The sequence below is a fragment of the Leopardus geoffroyi genome, chromosome A2 (assembly GCF_018350155.1).
Source record: "Leopardus geoffroyi isolate Oge1 chromosome A2, O.geoffroyi_Oge1_pat1.0, whole genome shotgun sequence".
Taxonomy (NCBI): Eukaryota; Metazoa; Chordata; class Mammalia; order Carnivora; family Felidae; genus Leopardus; species Leopardus geoffroyi.
Window position 1 is genome coordinate 157,906,978 of NC_059331.1, and position 22,505 is coordinate 157,929,482.

Sequence of the window (22,505 nt, forward strand, 5' to 3'; positions counted from 1 at the left end):
AGATAAGGTCTGCCTTTTCTAAAACTTCATATAAATGGAATCACAAAGTAGATACTCTTGCATTTGGCTTCTTCCACTTAGAGTCCATTTTTGAGAGCCACCTATATTATTAAGCCTATCAGTAATCTATCCCCCCCCCCTTTTTTTTTAACTGCTGAGTAGTATGTCCCTGGGTGGATATGTCACATTTTGTTTATCTGTTCATCTGTTGATGAACATTTGGGTAGCTTCCAGTTTGGGGCTTGCTGCCATGAACAATGATGTGCAGAATTTTTGTGTGGACATGTTTTCCGTTCTTCTGGATAAATAGTTAGGAATGAGATGTCTGAGTGGTATGGGAAGAGTAGGCTTAAGTTGATTAAGAAATTGCCAAACTGTTTTCCAACTGTACATTCCCAACAGTAATGTATGAGAGCTCCAGTCGCTCCACATTATTACCAACACTTCTTGTCAGTCTTTTTAGGAGCAGTTCTAGTGGGGTGTATGGTATCTAATTGTGACATTAATTTGCATTTCTCTGATCACTAACAATATTGAGAATCTTTTCATGGGCTTACTGGCCTTTCATAGCTTATCTTCCATGAAGTATGTTGAAATATTTTGTACTTTTATTTTTTTTATTGGATCGTTTGTCTTCTTATTGAGATGTAAGAGTTCTCTATGTATCCTAAATGCAAATCCATTGTCAGATACAAATACAGCAAATAATTTTTCTAGTCTATAGCCTGCCTTTTTGTTTTCTTTCTCCCTTTCTTTTCTTTTCTTTTCTTTTCTTTTCTTTTCTTTTCTTTTCTTTTCCTTTCTTTCTTTCTTTCTTTTTCTTTCTTTCTTTCTTTCTCTTTCCTTTTTGTTTTCTTAATATTATCTACTGAACTTCAGAAGTTATTAAAATTTTATGAAGCTCAGTTTATCAATCATTTCCTCTTATGGCTCATGTACTTTTTGTGTCCTATCTAGTCCATCTTTGCCTAACCCAGGGTCACAGATAATCTCTCCTGTGCATTCATTTAGAAGTTTTTGACATAAAAAAAGAAAAAGAAAAAAGAAGGAAGAAGAAAGGAAGAGAAAGAAAGAAAGAAAGAAAGAAAGAAAGAAAGAAAGAAAGAAAGAAAGAAAAAGAAAAGATGGTTTTGAATCTTAGGCTTTTAGGTCCAGATCTTTTTAGTTATTTGTTTTGTATGGAGCAGGATAAGTGTCAGGATTCACCTTTTCTCCATAAGGGTATCCATTTACTCCAGAACCATATGTTGAAAAGATTGAGCATGGATCTGTGAGCCTATTTCTGAACCACGTGTAGTCATTTCACTGATCTGTATGGCTGTCCTTATGCCAGCACCACAGTATCTTGATTATTTTAGCTTTCTAGTAAGTCTTGAACTTAGGTTATATTAGTTCCTTTCATTTGCATTAATTTTAGAGTCCATTTGAACTTTGGTTGGGATTGCATTGAATCTTTATGTCATTTGGGGGAAAACTGACATCTTAAAATTACTGAGTGTTCTGATTCATCAATCTGGTGTATTTCTCTATTTCTTTAGGCTTTACTTAATTTCAGTGATGTTTTATAGTTTTAGGATATAGGTCTTATAACATTTCGTTAACTTTATTCATCAGTATTTCATGATTTGGGGTCCTATCTTTATTGGATTATTTTTAATTTCAGTTGTCAATTTTTGGCTGCTAGTATATAAGAATGTAATTGATTTTTATTGACCTTGTATCTTGCAAACTTACTAATTTCAATTATTATAGTGCTTTTTTTGTAGTTTTAAAGAGTGTTTTTTTACATAGATCTCATGTTTCCTGCTAATAAACATAGGTTTACTTCTTAATTTTTCATCTCTGCGCCTTCTTTTACCGGCCTTACTGAACTGGCTATGATCATTAGTGCAGTGTTGAATAAGAGCAGTGACAGCAGATATCCTTCCTTGCCTTGTTTTCAATTTTAGGATATTTCCCTATGAAGCACATTCTTAGCTATAGCTTTTTCAAAGATGACTCTCACAATATTGAAGAAGTTCCTTTTTATTTCTAGTTGGCTAAAATATTATCATGATTTGGTACTGAATTTTGTCAAATGCTTTTGTGTGTGTGTGTGTGTGTGTGTGTGTGTGTGTGTGTGCGCGCGCACACACACGTGTACTGAATTATATGGTTTTCTCATTCATTCTGTTCATATGGTGAATTACTGGGGTGCTCGGATGGCTCAGTCGGTTACGTGTCCAACTTCGGCTCAGGTCGTGATCTCACGGTTTGTGGGTTCAAGGCCCACGTCCGGCTCCATGCTGACAGCTCAGCCTGCTTCGGATTCTGTGTCTCTCTCTTTCTCTCTCTGCCCTTCCCCTGCTCATGCTTGGTCTCTCTCTGTTTCAAAAGTAAGTAAGCATTAAAAAAAAAGTATGATGAATTACTTCCATGGTAGAGTATTAAACCAGCCATGCATTCCCAGGATAAGCCATACTTGGTCATGATGTAGTATCCTTCTTATATATTACTTTTATTCTTTTTACAATATTTTATTAAGAATTTTTGCATCTGCATGAGGGACATTGTTCTGTAGTTTTCTTGTGATGTCTTTCTCCAGTTTTGGTATCAGAGAAATACTAGTGTAATAAATTAAGTTGCAGAAAGTTTCCTCCTCTTCTACTTTCTTGAAGAGTTTATGTAGGGTTAGTATCTTTTGTTCTTTGAATGTTTGATAAAATTCATCAGTGAAGCTATCTCCTTATTGGTTTTTTTGCATTGTTGTTTATTTTAAATAAAATTTTTATTTTAAAATAAAAAAACATAAAAGTTGCAAATCGTACCAAGTTCCAGTGTACCCTTCACTCAGTTTTCCAAATGTTAACATGTTACACAGTTATGGTACGTTTGCCAAAACTAGTAAGTTAAAATTAGTAAAATGCTCTTAACTCCAGACTTTACACAAATTTCACCTTTTCCCACTGATATTTTCTAGGATCCAATCCAGGATACCAGATTGCATTTAGTATTGGGATGTTTTAAATTAGAATTCAACTCCTTTAACATACATTTTCTGTTTCTTCTTGTGTCAATTCTAGCAGTTTGTCTCTCTGTGGAAAGCTGTCAAATGCATTGGCATACGGTTGTAATATTCCCTTATATCTTAATGTCTGTAGGATCTATATTAATCATCTGTATTCCATTCCTGGAATTTATCATTTGTATTCATCTCTTGTTTTTGTGATCAATGTATCTAGAGATTTATCACTTTATTGATTTTTTTCCAACTAACCAACTTCTGTTTTTACTGATTTTCCCTATTGTTTTTCTACTTCCTGTTTCATTGATTTCTGCTCTCATCTTTATTATCTTCTTATTCCTTCCACATATTTTGGGTCAGGTTTTTCTTTTCTTTCTTTTCTTTTCTTTTTTTTTTTTTTTAGCTTCTTGATGTGGAAATTCAGGCCACTGAATTTAAGCCTTTCATTTTTTCTAATAAAAGCATTTAAAAGTATACCTTTCTTTCTCTGCACTACTTTAACTACATTACACAAATTTTGGCATGTTGTGTTTTCATTTTTATTCAGTTCAAAACATTTCCTAATTTCCTTGGCAATTTCTTTTTTGACTTGTAGGGTATTCATGTATTTTTTAACTTACAAATATTTAGATATTCCAGATATGTTTATCCCACTGATTTCTAGTGCAGTACCACTGTGATCAGAACATACTATGTATAGGGGCGCCTGGTGGCTGTTAAGAGTCCGACACTTGATTTCAGCTCAGGACATGATCTCATGGAGGTTAATCAAGCCCTACATTTGTCAGGCTCCATACCTGGCATAGAGCCTGCTTAAGGTCGTCTCTCTCTGCCCCTCCCCCACTCATGCATGCTCTCTCTCTCTCTCAAAATAAATAAGTAAACTTAAAAAAAAATAAAGAAGTGTACTTTGCTGTTACAACCATGTCAGTACTTAATACATTCAAAAAATAAAATTAAATAAGCAAATATAGGCAAAAACCCACATTAAATAAAAGTAGGACCAAATGAAAACAAACAATTCTGAACACCGTACTCGGACATTCTACGCTCAGTAAAGTATATTCTGAGTATAAAAATAAATACAAAGAAATCTTTAAAACTTACTATTTATGCTCTTGGCTATACTGTGGGAATAGTAATCATGAAATTATTTTGTGCGCACTGTAGGACTGAGCTAATGAGTAAATACTGAAGTTGTGGAAACCAGTATTCGCATTATGGGAGACGGAAGATACAAACAGGGAATCTTCCCTGTGGTTTTGGATTAAAACTGGGGGTATCAGTATGAACTTATGATTATGAGATCAATATTTCCTGGCTGTCTTCTGAGGAGCCCAGGAATGAGGACAGTCCAACAGCAGTGAGTACACCGTGATGACCATAGTTTCTAAATACCATTCACCACCAAAAGGAACTAAGAATTCTTGAAGAAATGGCTGAATCTGGTTTTGGACTAGAAAAGGACAACATGAACCTGCAACGTCTTGTTGTACCAGACACTGAGTAAATACAAGAAAACTGATGGGGCGTGTCAAATGATTTAGGAGTCAGCTTAATAGGGCTTTGCACTTGCCAAATTTGAGACAGTATGACCTTCCAAAAACACGCACTATAAATGATTTATATTTGATTTTTTTTTAAAGTGTCCATGTGTGGGGTGCCTAGGTGGCTCAGTTGGTTAAGCATCTGACTCCTGGTCTCCGCCGAGGTCATGATCTCATGGTTCATGAGTTCCAGCCCCACATCCGGCTCTGCACTGTCAGCACAGAGCCTACGTGGAGTTCTCTCTCTCCCTCTCTCTGCCCTCCCCCCCCTCCTGCTCGCACTCTCTCTCTCTCTCTCAAAATGAAATAAACTTAAAAAAAAATAAAAGGGTCCATGAGTACAGAGTGATACTCAAGCAAAATTTTAAAACCACCACAAAATCAACAACAAATGTTGTGGGGGTAGGGAGGGATCCCAACCAATTCTGGCAGAAATCTACAAGTAAACCTACACTCAGCTAGAAGGTCAGGTTGCTACAGGTGCTCAGAAGAGAGACATCCATGTCAGAATGGGAGAGGGTGGGAGAGGTTTTCTGGAAGAGGTGATGTTTGACATGAATCTTTAAGAAAGGGGCAGGAAGTACCCGTGTGCGGTAGAAGTAATCACTTTTGTAAATATTGACCCGGGCACAGATCATCAACTAGTGCTAAAACCACTGGGTGGAAGGTTGCTGGTGAACAGGACATTAATACTCTCAAATTGTCACACCATAGGTTAAACTGGTTAAAAGGGGGGGGAAAGGCACTATTACACTAGGAAAATCTGGCAAACTCCAATTTAACTAAATAGCCAATTCTGTCATCACCAGTAACAATAAAACTGATGTCATATGCCTCCCAATTTGATACCTTGTAACGAGCCCAATGTCACCTATGTAGTATTCTTGCCAAAAAATGTTTGGACTGAGTATAATCATGAGAAAATAATTCGACAAATCCAAACTGAGGGGCATTCCACAAAATGGCTGGGCTTCAAAACCACCAGTGTCCTGAAAGATAAGAAAAGCTGTCAAATGTTTTGGTTGGATCCTATATTAAAAAAAAAAAAAATCTAAAAAAGATGTTGTTGGGGTAATTGCAGACATTTGAACATGGACATTAAATAATAGTGTTGTATCAATGGCACCGTTTGGTTTTTTTTTTAGATCATTGTATTATGGTTATACTGGAAAATGCCCTTGTCTCTAGGAGATATATACTGGAGTATTTAGATGTGATGTGTTACTCCGTCTATAGGTTTCTCTCGAATGGTTAGGCAAAGTAATCTGTTTCTGTGTGTTTATACAGTATATGTGACAAAATCTAGTCACTGACGTATCTAGGTGAAGGGTATGGTTATCATTACATTATTCTTGCAATGTTCCCATAAGTGTGAAAAATTTTTACATAAAGATGTGGGAAAAAATTAAGGATAGCTACAAGAAGAATAGAAAAATCCTGTGTAATTTCCAAATAGTGAGAAGAGAAAAAGAAACTCAACCAATGGAGCAAAAGGCTGTAAAGGAAAATTTTAAAAGAAGCAATGAGAAAGTATAACAAAATATTGAGCAAGATTATAGTATCTAGAACATTATTTTTTTGATTATATAAATGGATTATTTACCTTGTAAACCGCAGAGGCACTATGATTAGGTTAAAAAGTCAGATTTACACTAAGAGACAAACCTTTTAGAAAAAAAACATAGAAAGAGTAACAAAACAAAAAGAGAAGCAAAACAAAATAAAATAGGAATAGTAACTACATACTAGACAAAATAGAATTCAAGGTGAAAAACACCAGTTGCTAGAAAGGGTATGTTCTGACAAAATGTACACACCATGAAAAAAACTCAGGAGTTTTCAGGATACCAAAATATAGCTTTAAAATATGGGAAATAAAAGCCAAGTTCAGTTTTAAAATCTCAGTGGGAGTTTGGAACAGTTGTCTTAGAGATCTCTTTTAGATCAAGTATGCAAAAATTAAGTAATTTATGGAGAATATGAATAATCCAGTTTCTCTAAGGGATAAATTTAGACATATGTACGTAAGAGAGAATACTTACAGAATGCTCTCAAAAAACGATATTGTTACTGATATTTTGCTAGGTCAGAAAAAGTAATGCTATTTAAAATATGTGATAACAGTAGTGTGGTTATATTTAAAGATCAGTCCTTGTCTTTTAGAGATACACTATTTTATGGACAGAATGATGCAATGTCAGAGACTTGCTCAAAACAAACTGGAAGAGGGAGGAAAGGGGTAGGAAGGTGGTGAGTGGAGACAGTTAGCTGGTAGTTGAGAATTGCACTGGCTGGGTGACGGATACGTGTTTGTTCACTGCTCTTATTTCTATTTCTATGAATATATACATTTGAAGATTTCCAAAATAAGAAATTTCTAAAAGGAAACTGCCAAGCACTTAAAATGAATAAGTGTATATCCAGCCTGTGTGGGTTTCAGTGAAAGGATATTCATTATATCTTTATTTACAGAAGAATTAGAAAGTAACTTTACTGTGTGCTAACAGGCGTATAGTTAAATGACTTATGGAACAATCCAACGCAAAACGCTATTCAGCTATTCTGAAGGATGATGCATATTATCAGAAAGATGCACGTGGAAAATGTTCAAGATAATTAAGTGGAAAACCAAGTTGCAGGTTTCTCTGTCTCTGTCTCTGTCTCTCTGTTCCCCCAGCTCTTCCACACCGTCCTCCCACACAAATGGGGGAAAAGTCAGAAAAGATAGAGTCCAAACTCTGGAGGAACAAATCAGCAGGGGCAGAGGGACAGGCAGAGATGAAGATCTTTCCCTTTTTACTTTGCCTACTTCTGGATTATTTCTGTTATTTTCCAGCAAGCATGTATTTTGAAACTGGAAGAAAATGTTCATAAAAAGGGAAAGCAGGGGTGCCTGGGTGGGTCAGTCGGTTGAGCAGCCGACTTCGGCTCAGGTCATGATCTCGCGGTCCGTAAGTTCGAGCCCCGCGTCGGGCTCTGTGCTGACAGCTCAGAGCCTGGAGCCTGTTTCAGATTCTGTGTCTCCCTCTCTCTGACCCTCCCCCGTTCATGCTCTGTCTCTCTCTGTCTCAAAAATAAATAAACGTTAAAAAAAAAAGGGGGGGGGAAGCAATCTAAATTGTGATTTAGCAATTCCTCTTTTTTTTTATTTAAAAATTTTTAAAATGTTTATTTAGTTTTGAGAGAGAGACAGAGTATGAGTGGGGGAGGGACAGAGAGAGGGAGACACAGAATGCGAAGCAGGCTCCAGGCTCTGAGCTGTCAGCACAGAGCCCGACGCGGGGCTCGAACTCACTGACCGCGAGATCATGACCTGAGCAGAAGTCAGAAGCTCAACCAACTGAGCCCCCGGGAGCCCCTAGCAATTACTCTTCTAACGTGGCCTGTCTTTCCACTTGGATTCGCTCTCTGAAATGTCTTGTTTATTTTTTGAGAGCCAGTTGATGCCATTTTAGCCTACATAACTAAGCATGCAGTGAGGACAGAGTAGGAGTTCGGTGAGGATATTTACCCCCACCACGCCCAGCCATGATCCTGACATAAAATTCTATAGTTAGCATTCTGAATATTCCTAACATGTAACAAGCAATGACCTGCAACGATTTGTGGATCCTTGTTATAAGTAACCTTATTAATTAATATCTGCGTAAGGTTTGTCAATTCAGGTTTCACAGGGCCAAGGAATTTGGAGCATGCAGACATTGGAGAGCACGACCGTTGGTATAACATTCTTTTCTATGCATCTCTGATGACCGAATATATATGGGGAGCACCGTAGACAGAAAACCAGTCTCAGTGGAGTAATAGCTAAAAGGAGGACAAGGATGTTCTACTCCAGCACTTTCCATTTAGAGGCAAGAAGAGGTGAAACTGCATGCCAAGCATGTCTTGCTGCATATAGTGGCAGGAAGATCCCAGGTTTCCAGGTTCCAGTGAAACTCAGTATCACAGCCCTCTTCCTAACACAGTTATTTGTTTTTTGTAAATTCTTCCAGGTCTTGTTACTGAAGGTTTCTGTGTTTTTAATTACTAGATCTTTGGAAATCATTGTCTTGACATACAAAACACTGCCTGGGATATAGAATATATTCAGTAAATTGCTGGCTACAAAATGAACGAACAACATTCCTTAACAGAACTCTGTAATAGAAGCCTGAGATTTTGGTAAAAGTGAGATCAGGGACTTCTTATCCAAAAGAGGGACTAGACAAACTATTCTGGTTTGTCTCCCTAACCTCCTCCTCTCCTAAACCTCCCTAGGTTGATCATCTAATGATGCGTTTAATTTACATCACATCTCTTATTGGTGGAGCCAATTCGGTCCCTAGTACCTGTTTTAGTAAATGTATAAAGAGGATAAAATGTGGCAATTGATTATGATGATGCAGCTTCAGTTTGGTAGAGGAAGTAGGTGAAAACATGAGTAAAAATGCCAATATTTGCGGTGCCTGGGTAGCTCAGTCGGTTAAGCGTCCAACTCTTGATCTCAGCGCAGGTCATGGTCTCGAGGTTGGTGGGATGGAGCCTCGTGTCAGGCTCTGTGCTGACCACTTGGAGCCTGCTTGGGATTCTCTTTCTCCCTCTCTCTCTGCCCCTCTCCTCTTGCATGAGAACATATGCACATGCTCTCTCTCTCTCTCTCTCTCTCTCAAAATAAATACATAATTTCCTAAAAGGCCAATACTTTACACAACTCGGAGAACACACATGACCTGGGGTAAAGCAGCATAATGATGGATGCTAGGTAATCATCAGTGGTTGGGAATGATATTCATGGCATCCTACAACTTATATACCATAGTGTGGAGGCTGGATGTCAAAATAATTAAAGTGCCTTAGGTATTTGAGCATGTTTTCTTCATTCATTTAATCCTCACAACCACCCTGAAAGGTAGTCATCGTTAATCCCACTTTGAAGATGAGGCTTAGAGAGGGTGGCTCCAACACCAGGTTATAGCACATGCACCAGACAGAGCTTGGGAACTTACTGAAGTCTACCTACTCTAAAATCTGGGCCTTTTCCAGGTTATATGAATATTGAGTCCTGCAATGGGACCAGGTAGTTTATGACAATGGACCCAGTGTTTTTCAAATGAAATACTTAATAGAAGGCGAGGCTTCTTTTGCACATAAAGTGCAGTGCCACTGGCCTCAGAGCCAAGGCGCAATCGAGGCACTGAATGAAGCTGGTAGGAGAGTAGAAATCGCTCAGGGAACAGCCTACATGTGGCTTGGTCTTACGGGGCACGTGGAGGCTAGTGTTTTTCTTAAAATAAAAATTTTTTTTTTTGGGGCGCCTGGGTGGCGCAGTCGGTTAAGCGTCCGACTTCAGCCAGGTCACGATCTCGCGGTCCGTGAGTTCGAGCCCTGCGTCAGGCTCTGGGCTGATGGCTCAGAGCCTGGAGCCTGTTTCTGATTCTGTGTCTCCCTCTCTCTCTGCCCCTCCCCCGTTCATGCTCTGTCTCTCTCTGTCCCAAAAATAAATAAACGTTGAAAAAAAAAATTTTTTTTTTAATTAAAAAAAAATTAAATAAATAAAAATAAAATTTTTTTTTTAATGTTTATTCATTTCTGAGAGAGAGAGAGAGAGAGAGAGAGAACACAAACGGGAGAGGAGCAGAGACAGAGAATGGAGACACAGAATCCAAAGCACAGTCCAGGCTCTGAGCTGTCAGCACAGAGCCCGACGTGGGGCTTGAACTCACAAACCATGAGACGGTGACCTGAGCCGAAGTCAGAAGCTTAACCGACTGAACAACCCAGGCGGCCCATGGAGGCTAGTGTTCTAAATGCAGATGATGACGCTTTGCTTTCTGGGCAGGAAACCAGGGCAGTGACTAGGAGGCTCATGTCCTGACAACTGTGGGTATTCTCACCCGGCTAAAAGTAGATCATCTGGTTTTATTACTTAGGGATATTATTTTTCTGATCATAAATTAGACTTTTCCTCTGATAAAAATATGATTCATCTTGATAACAACCTGTGGACAGTTTACTCTTTTAGAAGGCTAAGAGGATCCCAGGATCATATGTAGAATTTAATTTAGTAAGAAATATGCAAGTAATAAGATTAAGGTTAGCTTAATTCACACTCTTATGTTTAAATGAGGGTTTAAAAATAAATAAGATACTTTGGCAGAGTAACTAAATCCATAGGGGCTTTCCATCTGAACCTCACTCAGCCGGTGGTGGAAATAATCTCCCTTGAATTCTAATAGAATCATCTTGGTGTCTTGTATTGTCTAATACTTCTAAAATGTTTTGAAGATATTCTCTGCAGTACTACCTATAAGAACAAGAGTAGAGAAAGATCCAGATGCTCAACAGCAGGCAAATGATTAAATAAATATGGTGTATGCACTGCATTCTCATGAAGTGAATCAAATATAACTTTAAAGACTATATAGAATGAAAAATATTTGTGAGTAGAATTCAAACTAGCATGTATACTAAGAGGACAATGATGTAAAATTATGGATGAATGGGGAAAATAATATATGAAGATGAAAAGAGTTGTATTGTGAGTTTATGACATTACTTTTTAAAATGAAAATTAGGGGCGCCTGGGTGGCTCAGTCGGTTAAGCATCTAACTCTTAATTTTGGCTCAGGTCATGATCTCCTGGTTTGTGAGATCAAGCCCTGCACTGGGCTCCACAATGACAGCAGGGAGCTTGCTTGGGATTCTCGGTCTCTCTCTCTCTCTCTTCCCCTCCTTTGCTCATGCACGTGCTGTCTCTCTTTCAAAATAAATAAATAAACGTAAAAAAAAATTTTTTAAATAAAATGAAAATTAAAAAAATAATAGATCCCACAATATTGAAAAAGTGGTTTAAAAGACCATCCATGAAGAAGAAACATAATTCAAAAGTATTGGCAATTGGCAATACACACACACACACACACATTTATATGTATATCAGAGATGTCAAAAAAATTGAACTAAGAGACTTAAATTCGGTTTTATATTTTTTGTTTATGTCCTAGAATGGTGCATTGATAGATGTGGAAGATCTTTAACAGGACTTCTAAATTATTTTTCTTGTCTTTAATGTTCTTGTATGTGAAGTGATATTATGGCCTTCTCCTTTGATAATATTTTCTACACATAGCCATATTTTTTGAACAGAAGTGGGAACATACTGAACAACAGGTTAGTATCCTACTTTATTTCATTTCATGGTACCCCCTGAGAGGTTTTTTCCATGCCCTTTTCCCCATGCCTAAAACTATATTCTTGGAAATAGTTTTAATGGTTGGTTAATAATTCTATAATTTATTTAGCTATACTACTCTTCCTTATTACAAATAGTGCTGCATTGCATATCCTTGGACATGAATCTGATTGTCTCTGATTATTTTTTTTAAGTCCTATTAAAAAATCTATTTTTTCTCCTGAAACCAATACCACACTGTATGTTAACTAACTTAAATTTATTTTATTGTATTTTTTTATGTTTATTTATTTTGAGAGAGAGAGAGATAAAGAGAGAGAGAGATCATGAACGGGGGAGCAGGGGGCAGAGAGAGAGACAGAGATAAGCACAAGCAGGCTCCACACTGTCAGCGCAGAGCCCAGTGCAGGGCTTGAACCCACAAACTGTGAAATCATGACCAGAGCTGAAATCAATAGTCAAACGTTCAATGGGCTGAGCCACCCAGGCGCCCATTAACTAACTTGAATTTAAATTAAAAAATAAAAATAAATAAAAATAAAAATGCTAGTTTTAAAGGTTTATTAAGGTCTAATTTACATAAAGTAAAATTCACTCAATTTAGGTTTATAATTAAAAAAATTTTTTAATGTTTATTTTTGAGAGAGAGAGAGACAGAGAGAGAGGGAGAGAACGAGCAAGGGAGGGGCAGAGACAGAGGAAATCAGAATCTGAAGCAGACTCCAGGCTCTGAACTGTCAGCACAGAGCCTGATGCGGGGATGGAACTCACCAGCTGGGAGATCATGACCTGAGCCTAAGTTGGATGCTCAACTGACTGAGCCACCCAGGGGCCCCAGATTTAGGTTTATTATTAATGAATGTGGATAAATATATAGTTAAGCAACTGCAACAACATCAGGTGGGAGAAATATCCCTCAACGTCTACTTTTCAGCGTTGGCTACAAGAGAGTGAATATTAAAACTATAGGGAGAGGAGGAGAGGGTTCTTGTTTTCTCTTTTCCCATACTAATCTCAACGTATCATTTAATCAGTATTTCACGCCTCTCTCTCTCTCCCTCACACACACACATGCACATGCACATGCTCAGCTCAGGAAAATCAGTATTGCCATCTTCAATCCATCTACACGTCTAAAATGACCTACATAACATATGAGCAATGCTTTGCTATAACTATCTGTAGAAGTAGAGACAGTCAATGATTGTGATGCAGTCTCACCTAGTTAACAACCGAAACTAAAACCCACAATCTCCACAACAGAGTCTGCATACTTGCCTTATTAACTCTGATTTTCCCTCAAGCATCAGTCTTCCAGTTGGTTTTACACGTGTGCATACACATATATGAGTGCATACACACACACACACAACCGAGCTCCACCCGCAATTCAGAATCACTGATGATGAGAAATGATTTAGGTAGAGCCAAAGAAAAAAGAAGTATGGTTTTGATAGAGAAAAACATCTTTGAAGGCAAGTAAGGGGGGTTAGGTAGTTAAGAAAGAATTATGGCCCTCCCTATTCCTTAGGATGAAGGTCATCAGTAAACTGAAATTTGATCAATTTGATCAATCACTATGCCCCAGAATAACCGTGTCTTTCCTCCTTGCACATATGGGGTTTTGTTTCAAATGTTCCATGCCAAGGAGAGGCCACAGCCCATGATCTGTATGTCTGTTCTAACCCTGCTGTGCCTTCCTCACCCAACCCTACTTTACCATGCTCCCACCGGTCAGAAATACCAGTGCTCTTTGCTCCAAGGATGCTGTGAGTTTTAATGTACAACAGGGTGTGGCCTGGTACACTTCTTCTACTCCTGGAACTATACCCGCCTCTACTCTCCCTCATTCATCCATCCAGTCACCAGCCAACACATGTTTATTGAGCATCTACAAACCTGCTTACGTCCAGCACTGTATGAGATGCTGGAGCATAGTGTGCACAGAACAGGCTGGTTAGTGCTCTTAAAGAACCTTCCATGTAGCCTGTCTCTGTACCCATCATCGGCGTCCCTCATTCTCCATCATCAGGTCTTTTGCCTGCAGACATAAAATCCTCCCCTAACTCTTAGACTTAGCACAAACAACATATTTCAAGCTAGACGTCAGGGAACATCATGGTCACTAAGAAATTTCTCTGCTCAAAGAGCCAAGTGGTCTGGTCTTGGGAGGCAACAGCAATGGTCTGGTCTGAGTGCCTGGTCTGAGAAGGCAGGAACCCTCCTGTGCCTCAGGGTATTTTTAAAATCTGGTTGACTTAGGGTGAATCAATGCCTAAGTGCCAAGTTCTCTTCTGTTAGCCTGGGAGCAACCTAAACACAAGAACCATGTCTGTTTTTGAACCTGCAACCAAATCCCCACCGGGGTAAATGCACTTACCTAACTAAGACTGGGATCTTGGGCATCTTCTTGGAGACTTTAAAGAAACTTGTGTCCCCTTTGTTGTCAGTGAAGTACACGCCGGCCACACTGGTCACGAGGTTGCCAGGGAACGTGAAAAGCACCCTTTCGTCATCGCCCTGGTTGGCCCAGTCCCAGGCCTGGCCTCCAATGAGCAAGCCCCCTCCACGTTTCATAAACTTGACCAACTTTTCTGTCATGGTTTCATTGTAGGCATCAATGCAGTAAACCCCCAGCGAGTCTTTCACTTCGGGCTCAATCTTCGCCTCTACCCCAGAACCCTCAAGGATTTTGGCCAGGGGTGCCAGGGACGGGTGTATGCCAATGGGAGCCCCAGGGGAAGAACAAAGCCAACCCACTGCATTGAGGAGAAAGGGAGTGAGCTGGGCTTCTACCAAGTAGTCCTCGTGGGACACCACCACCAGGCGGCCTCGGCCATAGGAGGAGGCAGCAATGAGGACCTGGCCCATGTCATTCACCATGACCGGAAAGGAGGCCTCTCCAATGAGAAGCAGTTCACATGGGATGGCATCTTCGGGGACATCCCAGCTGGTCACTCCATTCATAAGGGCCTCAAAGGCAGCAGAGGGAGTCGCCATGGCTGGATCGGCTTCTGTAAAGAGAAAATCAAAGACTCAGTTTGGGGAAGGACAGATAAACAAATAAATAAACAAGCCAAACAGTTCACTGCTCCCCCAGCTGGGGCAATTCTTCTGTCTATGCAGACGAGACTGACTCTATGAAATAACTCAGGGACTCACCAAGGGGGGTCAAGGTATCCAATCCAGGAGAATGCATTGCACCCTGACCAGTCCTCCTGAACTCCTGTGGTTAAACTAAAACAGCCCGGCACTTTTCTACCACAGAAGGAAACAAACAGAAATGAAGGCAGAATTGTGTCCCCAAAGAGATACGTTCAAGTCCTAACTCCCGGTACCTGTGAATGCGACCTTCTTTGGAAATAGGGTCTTTGCAGGTACAATCCAGTTAAGATGAGGCCATACTGGATTTGAGCGGGCCCTAATTCAATGACTCACGTCCTTTAAGAAGAAATCTGGATGCAGACAAGACACACAGAGGAGAATGCTAAGAGATGGGAGTGATATATCTACACCAAGGGCGGCCAAAGGTTGCTGGTGAGCACTAGAAGCCAAGAGAGGGAGGCGAGGAGCAGATTTTCCTTCAGAACCTGCAGACCGAACCACCGTGCCAGTACCTTGACTTCAAACTTCTGTGCCCCCAGGACCGGGAGAGAATAGATTTCTGCCGTTTGAAGTCCCCCAGTTCGTGGGAATGTCTTACAGCAGCCACCGGAAACACACACACTGGTGCAGCATGCTGTCCCCACCCCACTCAGCTCCCACACCGATCTCACTAAGTCCCTCACCGATCTCACCGAGATCTCACCGATCTCGGGGACCCCAGAGTTTCAGTCTGGAAAGCCTGTGTCCTCTGAGAAGTGTCCTTGGTCACAGTCACAGCTGGAGAAGAGGAAAGCGGAAGTCCTCTGTGGCTTGAATCCAGAAGCGGAATGTATGCAACACATTATGAAACGATGGCCGATTCTCACTTGTGCCCCGACACCGTGGAGACGGGTGTGTATGTCTGTGGCCGTGGCCTCGCATAAATCCTCTGCTGCTTCCCCGTGAGCTCCCTGCTCGGGATGCGCTACAGTCTGACCTCCACTGTGGGCACGGCACTGGAGCAATCCCCTCAAGAGCAGATGTGTTTTCGTCATCAGGACACCGAGGGCTTGCCGTTCTCACTGCCCACCCGGTGGCACCGGACAGTGCCGGTCCCCGAGGCTGTCACCATCAGTAATGTTACCGCCTGGGCCAAGCGCAACATCTTCAACCTGCTGGCCCATTTACTTTCCAGCCTTCTCTTCCCCCTTCTGAAAAGTCCCAGGTTTTTAGTCTTGGGCCCGTAACCTCTTTTCTTTCTGTTTCCCTTGTCAGAGAATATTCTCACTCTGAAGGCAATATGGCAAAGCGGCTCCAAGCCCGGGCTCTGGAGGTAGGCTACCAGGGCTTGAATCTCAGCTGTTCGCTTACTGACTGTGAGATGGGCAGCACATTTCCGTCCTCATTTCCTCATTCATTAAGAAGGGATAAGAGTATCTACCACATCAGGTTGTCCCAAGGATTAAAGGAAGTAACAGGATAAGTGCCTTTCAATTACTTATTTCATAATATATATATATATATATATATATATATATATATATATATACACCTGTATATATACACACTCATATATATATATACCTATATATATATATATACCTATATATATATATATATATATACATATACATATATACACTTATATGTGTATATACACACATACACATGTATGTTTGCTTATAATTATTTGGTTAAGGGTAAGCTATTTAACTTGCCAACGTGCATAATAGAGAATTCTTACAAAGTGAACAACAAGCAAACCTAATGTTAGAATTTACAAATACTGGACTAAGCATTTAATGATTTTTTTTAAGTTTATTTATTTTGAGAGAGAGATGATGGGGGGAGGAGCAGAGGCAGAGGGAGAGAGAGACAATTCCAAGCAGGCTCCATGCTGCCAGAGCACAGAGTCCGACGCGGGGCTGGGTCTCACGAACCATGAGATTGTGACGTGCGCCGATGCCAAGGGTCGGATGCGTAACCAACTGGGACACCCAGGTGCCCCTAATGATTCTGATTTTATAGTTTTCACATTTTGGAGCCAATGCTGACACTAAAACTAACGATGACTACATTTAGTTCTCAAATATTTCCACGGGCCTTTGAAAAGGTCCAAGGCACAGACAAAAAGGCCCTGGTTCTGAGGTAACGAATAAACCCAAGATCCCTCCTGAAGGAGCACGTTCTACCATTTGCAGAGGCCTCTAAAACTAAAGAAGTACTAAATTTACTCTTTTCCCTTTAAACTAGCTCCTCTTAGGCAAACTATGTGAGCTTAGTGGCCCTAGTTGTTAAGGAGACATCTACCTCAGAGAAGCTTTGAGACCACAGAATCAGCAAGTGATTGGTTGCCAAGGGCTTGTGCCTTCTCCGTTCTTCCTGGTGTCCACAAATAGCCAGGACGGCAAACCACACAGGCACGGTTGTGTCCCTTCTCTCTCCTGTCCCTTATCCAGCTGGTCACAGGCCTGTCAAGGTCATCGTTCATAGTTTCCAACCACACTGCCAGTAACCTAGTTCGGGTGCTCAGTAATTCATTCCTCGACTGAAGTGATCCAGTTTCTAAGTCACCAGGGTCCTGTTCTGGCCTCTGTTCTCCTAAAGCCACAGATCACATTAGTTCCCAGAAGAGAACCCCCGCCTAGAGCTTCGCCTTTTCCTACGGGGTTAAATCTGACACCTTTATCCTGGGGTTTAAGGTCTCTGGGGCAGGCTGCTCCTTCCATTTTCCAGCCATGTCTCCGGCCACTCTGCAGTTTCCAGAACACTTGGCATCCCTGGACATACCCTGCTGTCATTTTAGATTCTCTTTCCTTCCTGTTCCCTCTCCCACATCTTTCTATCTGCTGAAATCCTATCCTTTTAAGAGAAGATATTCACAGAAGAGGACATTTAAATGGCCAATTAGTCTATGAAAATATGCTCAATCTCACTTTCAGGCAATTCACGATAGGATGCATGATGCTGCCCACAAGATTGTCAAAAAAGGGAGATGGTGAGGGAGAAAGGGAGGGAGGAGGAGGAGAAGGCGGAGAAGGTGAAGGCAGACAATAATGCCCAATGTCCAAAAGGCTAAGCGGACACTACTGCAATTTGCCGGACGGGCTGAGAAGCTGAGAGCGATCTGACAGATTGCTTTGTCAACAGAGTGGCAGCTCCGTTTCAGGGCCGAGCCTGTCCCCAGACCAGCAATCCCTCTTCTGATTACCCTGCTTACAGAAATAAGAGCAGCATTACAGATATATGTACAAGGATGCTCGCTGCCATATGAAACTATGAATGGAGACGGATAAATGCAAACGTAGGAGATAAATGACGAAGGATGTTTTCTGGAACCATCTGTGACTCCTGTGGGTGCAGCTCTCTACCCTAAAGCACACCTACCCCACTTCCACAAACTGTGGCACCCCACAGCCCATTATGGCAACATAAGACCCCAGGGCGCAGCCCCCAGGCAGCCACCCATACACGCCCCACCCGGAAGGAGCCGCCTATCAGATCCCTCCTCTGGGGGCCCTTGTCACTGCCAGTGCGGATCCTCCAAAAATGCTCAGAGCAGGGAACTCACATTTTTCTCTCACTAGCTGTCTTTCCAGCTAGTTCATGGGAGAAGAGCTATCTGTGGAAAAGTGACAAAGACACAGGCAGATGGCCTCGACACCTGAAAAGGAGGGGACCAGAATGAAGAGGGCTCTTCGTGTGGAGTTGCCTCCTTCTACCTGTCTCCTGGGCTGGACTAGTGGCCCGAGGTGAGTGGGGTTTGGTGGGGACACTCAAGCTCACCTCCTCTCCGTCCTGCATCACGAGTGGGGACTTGAGCGCAGCCTCAGCTTTATACCAACACTGTGTGTGTGGCAAGCCAGCTTTTGAGAGGGAGAATGTCTGAATAAAGTATGATCATCTATATTGTAGAATATCCCATCACTGTTACAAAGAATGCGTTAAATTTTGCACGTACGTAGAACACCCTAGGTGTGTTTTAAATTTTTTTTTTTCAACTTTTATTTATTTTTGGGACAGAGAGAGACAGAGCATGAACGGGGGAGGGGCAGAGAGAGAGGGAGACACAGAATCGGAAACAGGCTCCAGGCTCTGAGCCATCAGCCCAGAGCCCGACGCGGGGCTCGAACTCACAGACCGCGAGATCGTGACCTGGCTGAAGTCGGACGCTTAACCGACTGCGCCACCCAGGCGCCCCCCTAGGTGTGTTTTAAATGAAACTTTCAAATCACTGTACACAGGACACACACCCGTTTTTGTATGAATGAAAATAGTAATCGTTTTAGTAGTAGTAATGACACTACAGTGCTTCCCAGGCTCCAGACGTTACTGGAAGTGCTTTACATCAGTTCCTTAGGTACATCAGTACCTAACAATACACCTGTGAGGTATGTACTATCACTATCTCCATTTTATAGGTGGGCAAAAACAAAAAATGTGATGGTCAGAGAATGTGTTACTTGCTCAAGTCACACAGGTGTGAGCGGTGGGACCCAGGATTCAAACCTGAGGAATCTTATACTGGAGTCCACACTTGTAAATACCGGAAATAGATAAGCCTCTTAAGTACCAGGATTTTATATACGATAAAAAAAAATCTATGGAGGCCACATTTCAGCATGCGAACATTCACTGCATCAGGAAGGGACGAGGCGCACAAGTCTGCATCCTTTGAACTGCTGTGTGTATCACAGTGAAAAATAACACAGATAATAGAACTTCAAGCAAACATTAAATGAATGAGTATACACATCATTGGCCTGCTCAACCGATCGTCTCTCACTCATTCTAAAATGTCTTTGTTCATCTCCCAATCGGTTGAGCATTTACCCACCAAGAAATCCGATTTCCTCCTCTGTGGGGTTCCTTGAACTTTGCAGCTGGTTCTGTTCCCACTGTAACCAGTTATATCCAGGACTGCAGCACTTGACTGTTAAACGAAATGCTTCCTGTTTATGCCCAAATCCCTGTTTGCTCTCCTAGCTTGGTGAACGCAGATGGACACGGCCTGGGGGAATCCCTTTTATTTCTCTAAGTTCTTCATCCTCCATTCTCCTTCCATGGCTCCTGCTTTCTCTCCTTTGGGCCAACTCTGGCCTCTGAGCTTGCTGGAACCCAAGGCACCCGTAAAGCAGAAAGTACCTCAAGCACAACTTGTAACTCTACAAATCCCTCCCCCTACCACAAAGAGGCCTCATGCTACCTAAATGGTGTTTTCCTGTAAGAGCTGTATTTGGAAGGGAAGGAGGGTAGTGGGCTGGTCTTGGATAATGTGCCACATCCTGCATTATGGTTTGATTTCAAATCCCCAAAGCAGGATACGTGTCTGAAATCAGGGGATATGTTTGATTCTTTGGATTCCCCAGGAGAATGAAGACAGTACTCCATGGATGGGTGACTGGGAGATGGATGTGGGTATCAAGGGCAGGCCTAGGATCACTTCTCCAGCAAATAGCTACCTTGGCCTTGATGAATGAGTAATACCACAGACATCCAGTCCTATAGGTCTTCCCTTCTCCATGCCATTTTCTTCCACGAGCCCCTGTTTCTTTTTCCCTGTATACATCCAATATCCTTTCCAGTGTCCATCAACTAAACTAGAGTTGGGGTGGGTTCCCCCTTCTTTTGCATTCTGTCCTACATACTTACAGATCAATCTTACTTGTTTTTCACTTAAAAATGGTTTCATTGGGGCACCTGAGTGGCTCAGTAGGCTGAGCATTTGACTTCGGCTCAGGTCATGATCTTATGATTCATGAGTTCAAGCCTCACACCTGGAGCCTGCTTCAGATTCTGTGTCTCCCTCTCTTGCTGCCCCTCCCCCCCACTCTCTCTCTCTCAAAAAAATAAACATTAAAATTTTTGTAATGGTAGGGAATATGTAATGTGTGTGGAAGGACACAGATGGTAAAACAAGTTAAAAAATTAAACATTCCTACGTAGCTACTACCCAACTTAAAAAACAGACCATTACCAATGTTTTTGAAGGCCTCCTCGTGGCCCTGTCCCATCCCTCTCCCATTCTCTAAAAAGCACGATTCAAAATGCTGTTTTCTGTTCCCCTGTTCCTATCTCACTACATTCCCTTAATTCCTGAGTTCCCCTGGGGCTCTCTTTCCCTCACTCATATTTGCTCAGTTCTCTCACCAGGAAACTCCCAGGAGAAGGCATCACGCAGGAGTCCCGGAGTGGTGACCGGCCTGCCTCCGAGAGCAGAGCGTTCTATCAAAGGGACAACGTGCAAGACAGGTCATTCTTAACCTCGAGGGGTTGTTGATACCTTCTTCTGGTGTGGGATCCTCTCCGTTAACCCCCAGGCTCCCACCCCAGCCAGACTATCCTACGCAGGCTCGGAACCAGTAGGCAAAGAGCTTGGCGGTGACGTCAGAGGAGGAAGGGAGAGGGGCTGGGATCGGGGGAGGACACGGGTGGGGGGCGGGGGAGGACAGCATGGGGAGGAGGGGAGCGAAGCGGAAAAGCTCTGCCTGGCAGGGAATGGCTCCAGACCCGCTGGCACGGTTGGGGTGAGGTAGGGGTACACAGACAGACCACTGGCCCTTCCTGCACTTACACGCGCCCGCGCGCGCGTGTACACACACACACACACCCACCCACCCACCCCAGCCTCCGGCGGGCCGGTGAGAGTGGGCAAGGGAGCTCAGTCCCCGAGCCGGTGTTTGCAAAGATCAAAGGGCAGTAAGACAGAAGTGATGCTCTGTCACCAGCCACCTGTGTGACGCCGCGCGAGCCCTGCCTCCTCCCTGGGCTGCGGCATTCTCCTCCGACGCAGCTGCGGACAAGATGCTGTGCTCCCGCTCGGGCCTGCGCGTCTCGACGACACAAAGCACGCAAACACAAACATCAGATGTCAGAGCCCGGAGAGGGGCAGCACTGCGGCAGCGGCGACGCGGCGCCCAGGCCAGAGAACATCACCAGCAGGGGCGCGGACACGGTCAGCGAGAGGCCCGTCCCCGGCCTGGTCGCCCCCCGGCCCCGCGGCGCGCCGCTGCCGCAGGTCCGCCCGCGCCCCCATCGCGCCCCCTCGGCCTCCGGCACCGCCCTCCCTGGAGCCGGGCCGAGGCCACCGCCGGCCGCCCCTCCTGCGCTTTCGCAGAGGGCCACTCACCAGGTCGCCCTGCGACTTCCACGGGGACAGCTGGAGGGGGCAGGGCTGGACGCAGAGGGGACGCGCGGTGCTGCGGGGAAGGGGCTTCCCTGCGGGCGGCGCCGGGCAGGCTGGCGAGCGGGCACCGGGAGGAGGGGTTCCCGAGGAGTCTCCTCCTCCCCACTTCCTCCCGGGCGCGACCGCCAGCCCGAGGGGCGGCGCTTGGCAGGGGACAGCGCTTCTTTGTGTCGCCGGCCCAGTGGGCTCGGCGCTGCGACGGCCCCCACCCTGGCAGAGTGGACGGGATTAGGGACATAAACTCTACTCGTTACCCAGGGCAAGGCTGAATAGATGATAGGGTATCAGTTCTTAGGAGGAGCTTAGATCTCCATTTGGTTGGGGGGAATGTACTTGACGCACTGCCAAGGGGAAAATAAAAACTGTAGGAAGCTGTTGACAATGCTTTCGTTTTTATAGTAAAAACTAGCCCTTTACGTATTCGTATTGCGGTGGGAGAAGGCACGCTGCGTCTCTACCTGTTAATACCGTCTGCCCTGAGGAACAGCAGAGGGCAACTTTCCTAGAGCT

At 43.0% G+C, this 22,505-nt stretch overlaps 1 protein-coding gene across 5 annotated transcripts in view; it reads right to left on the reverse strand.

Annotated features, from left to right (window-relative positions):
• Positions 1-22,505, reverse strand: part of TCAF1 (TRPM8 channel associated factor 1) — a 54,306-nt gene that overhangs the window by 17,194 nt on the left and 14,607 nt on the right. For 2 of the 5 annotated variants that reach the window (XM_045496009.1, XM_045496008.1), the window contains exon 2: positions 14,106-14,739. In XM_045496009.1, the coding sequence (XP_045351965.1) occupies positions 14,106-14,725 (620 nt within the window). In that variant the 5' untranslated portion in view covers positions 14,726-14,739. Of the gene's footprint in view, positions 1-14,105; positions 14,740-21,938; positions 22,109-22,505 lie in introns of those variants that run through there. The other 3 variants (XM_045496005.1, XM_045496007.1, XM_045496006.1) reach the window with 3 other exon arrangements.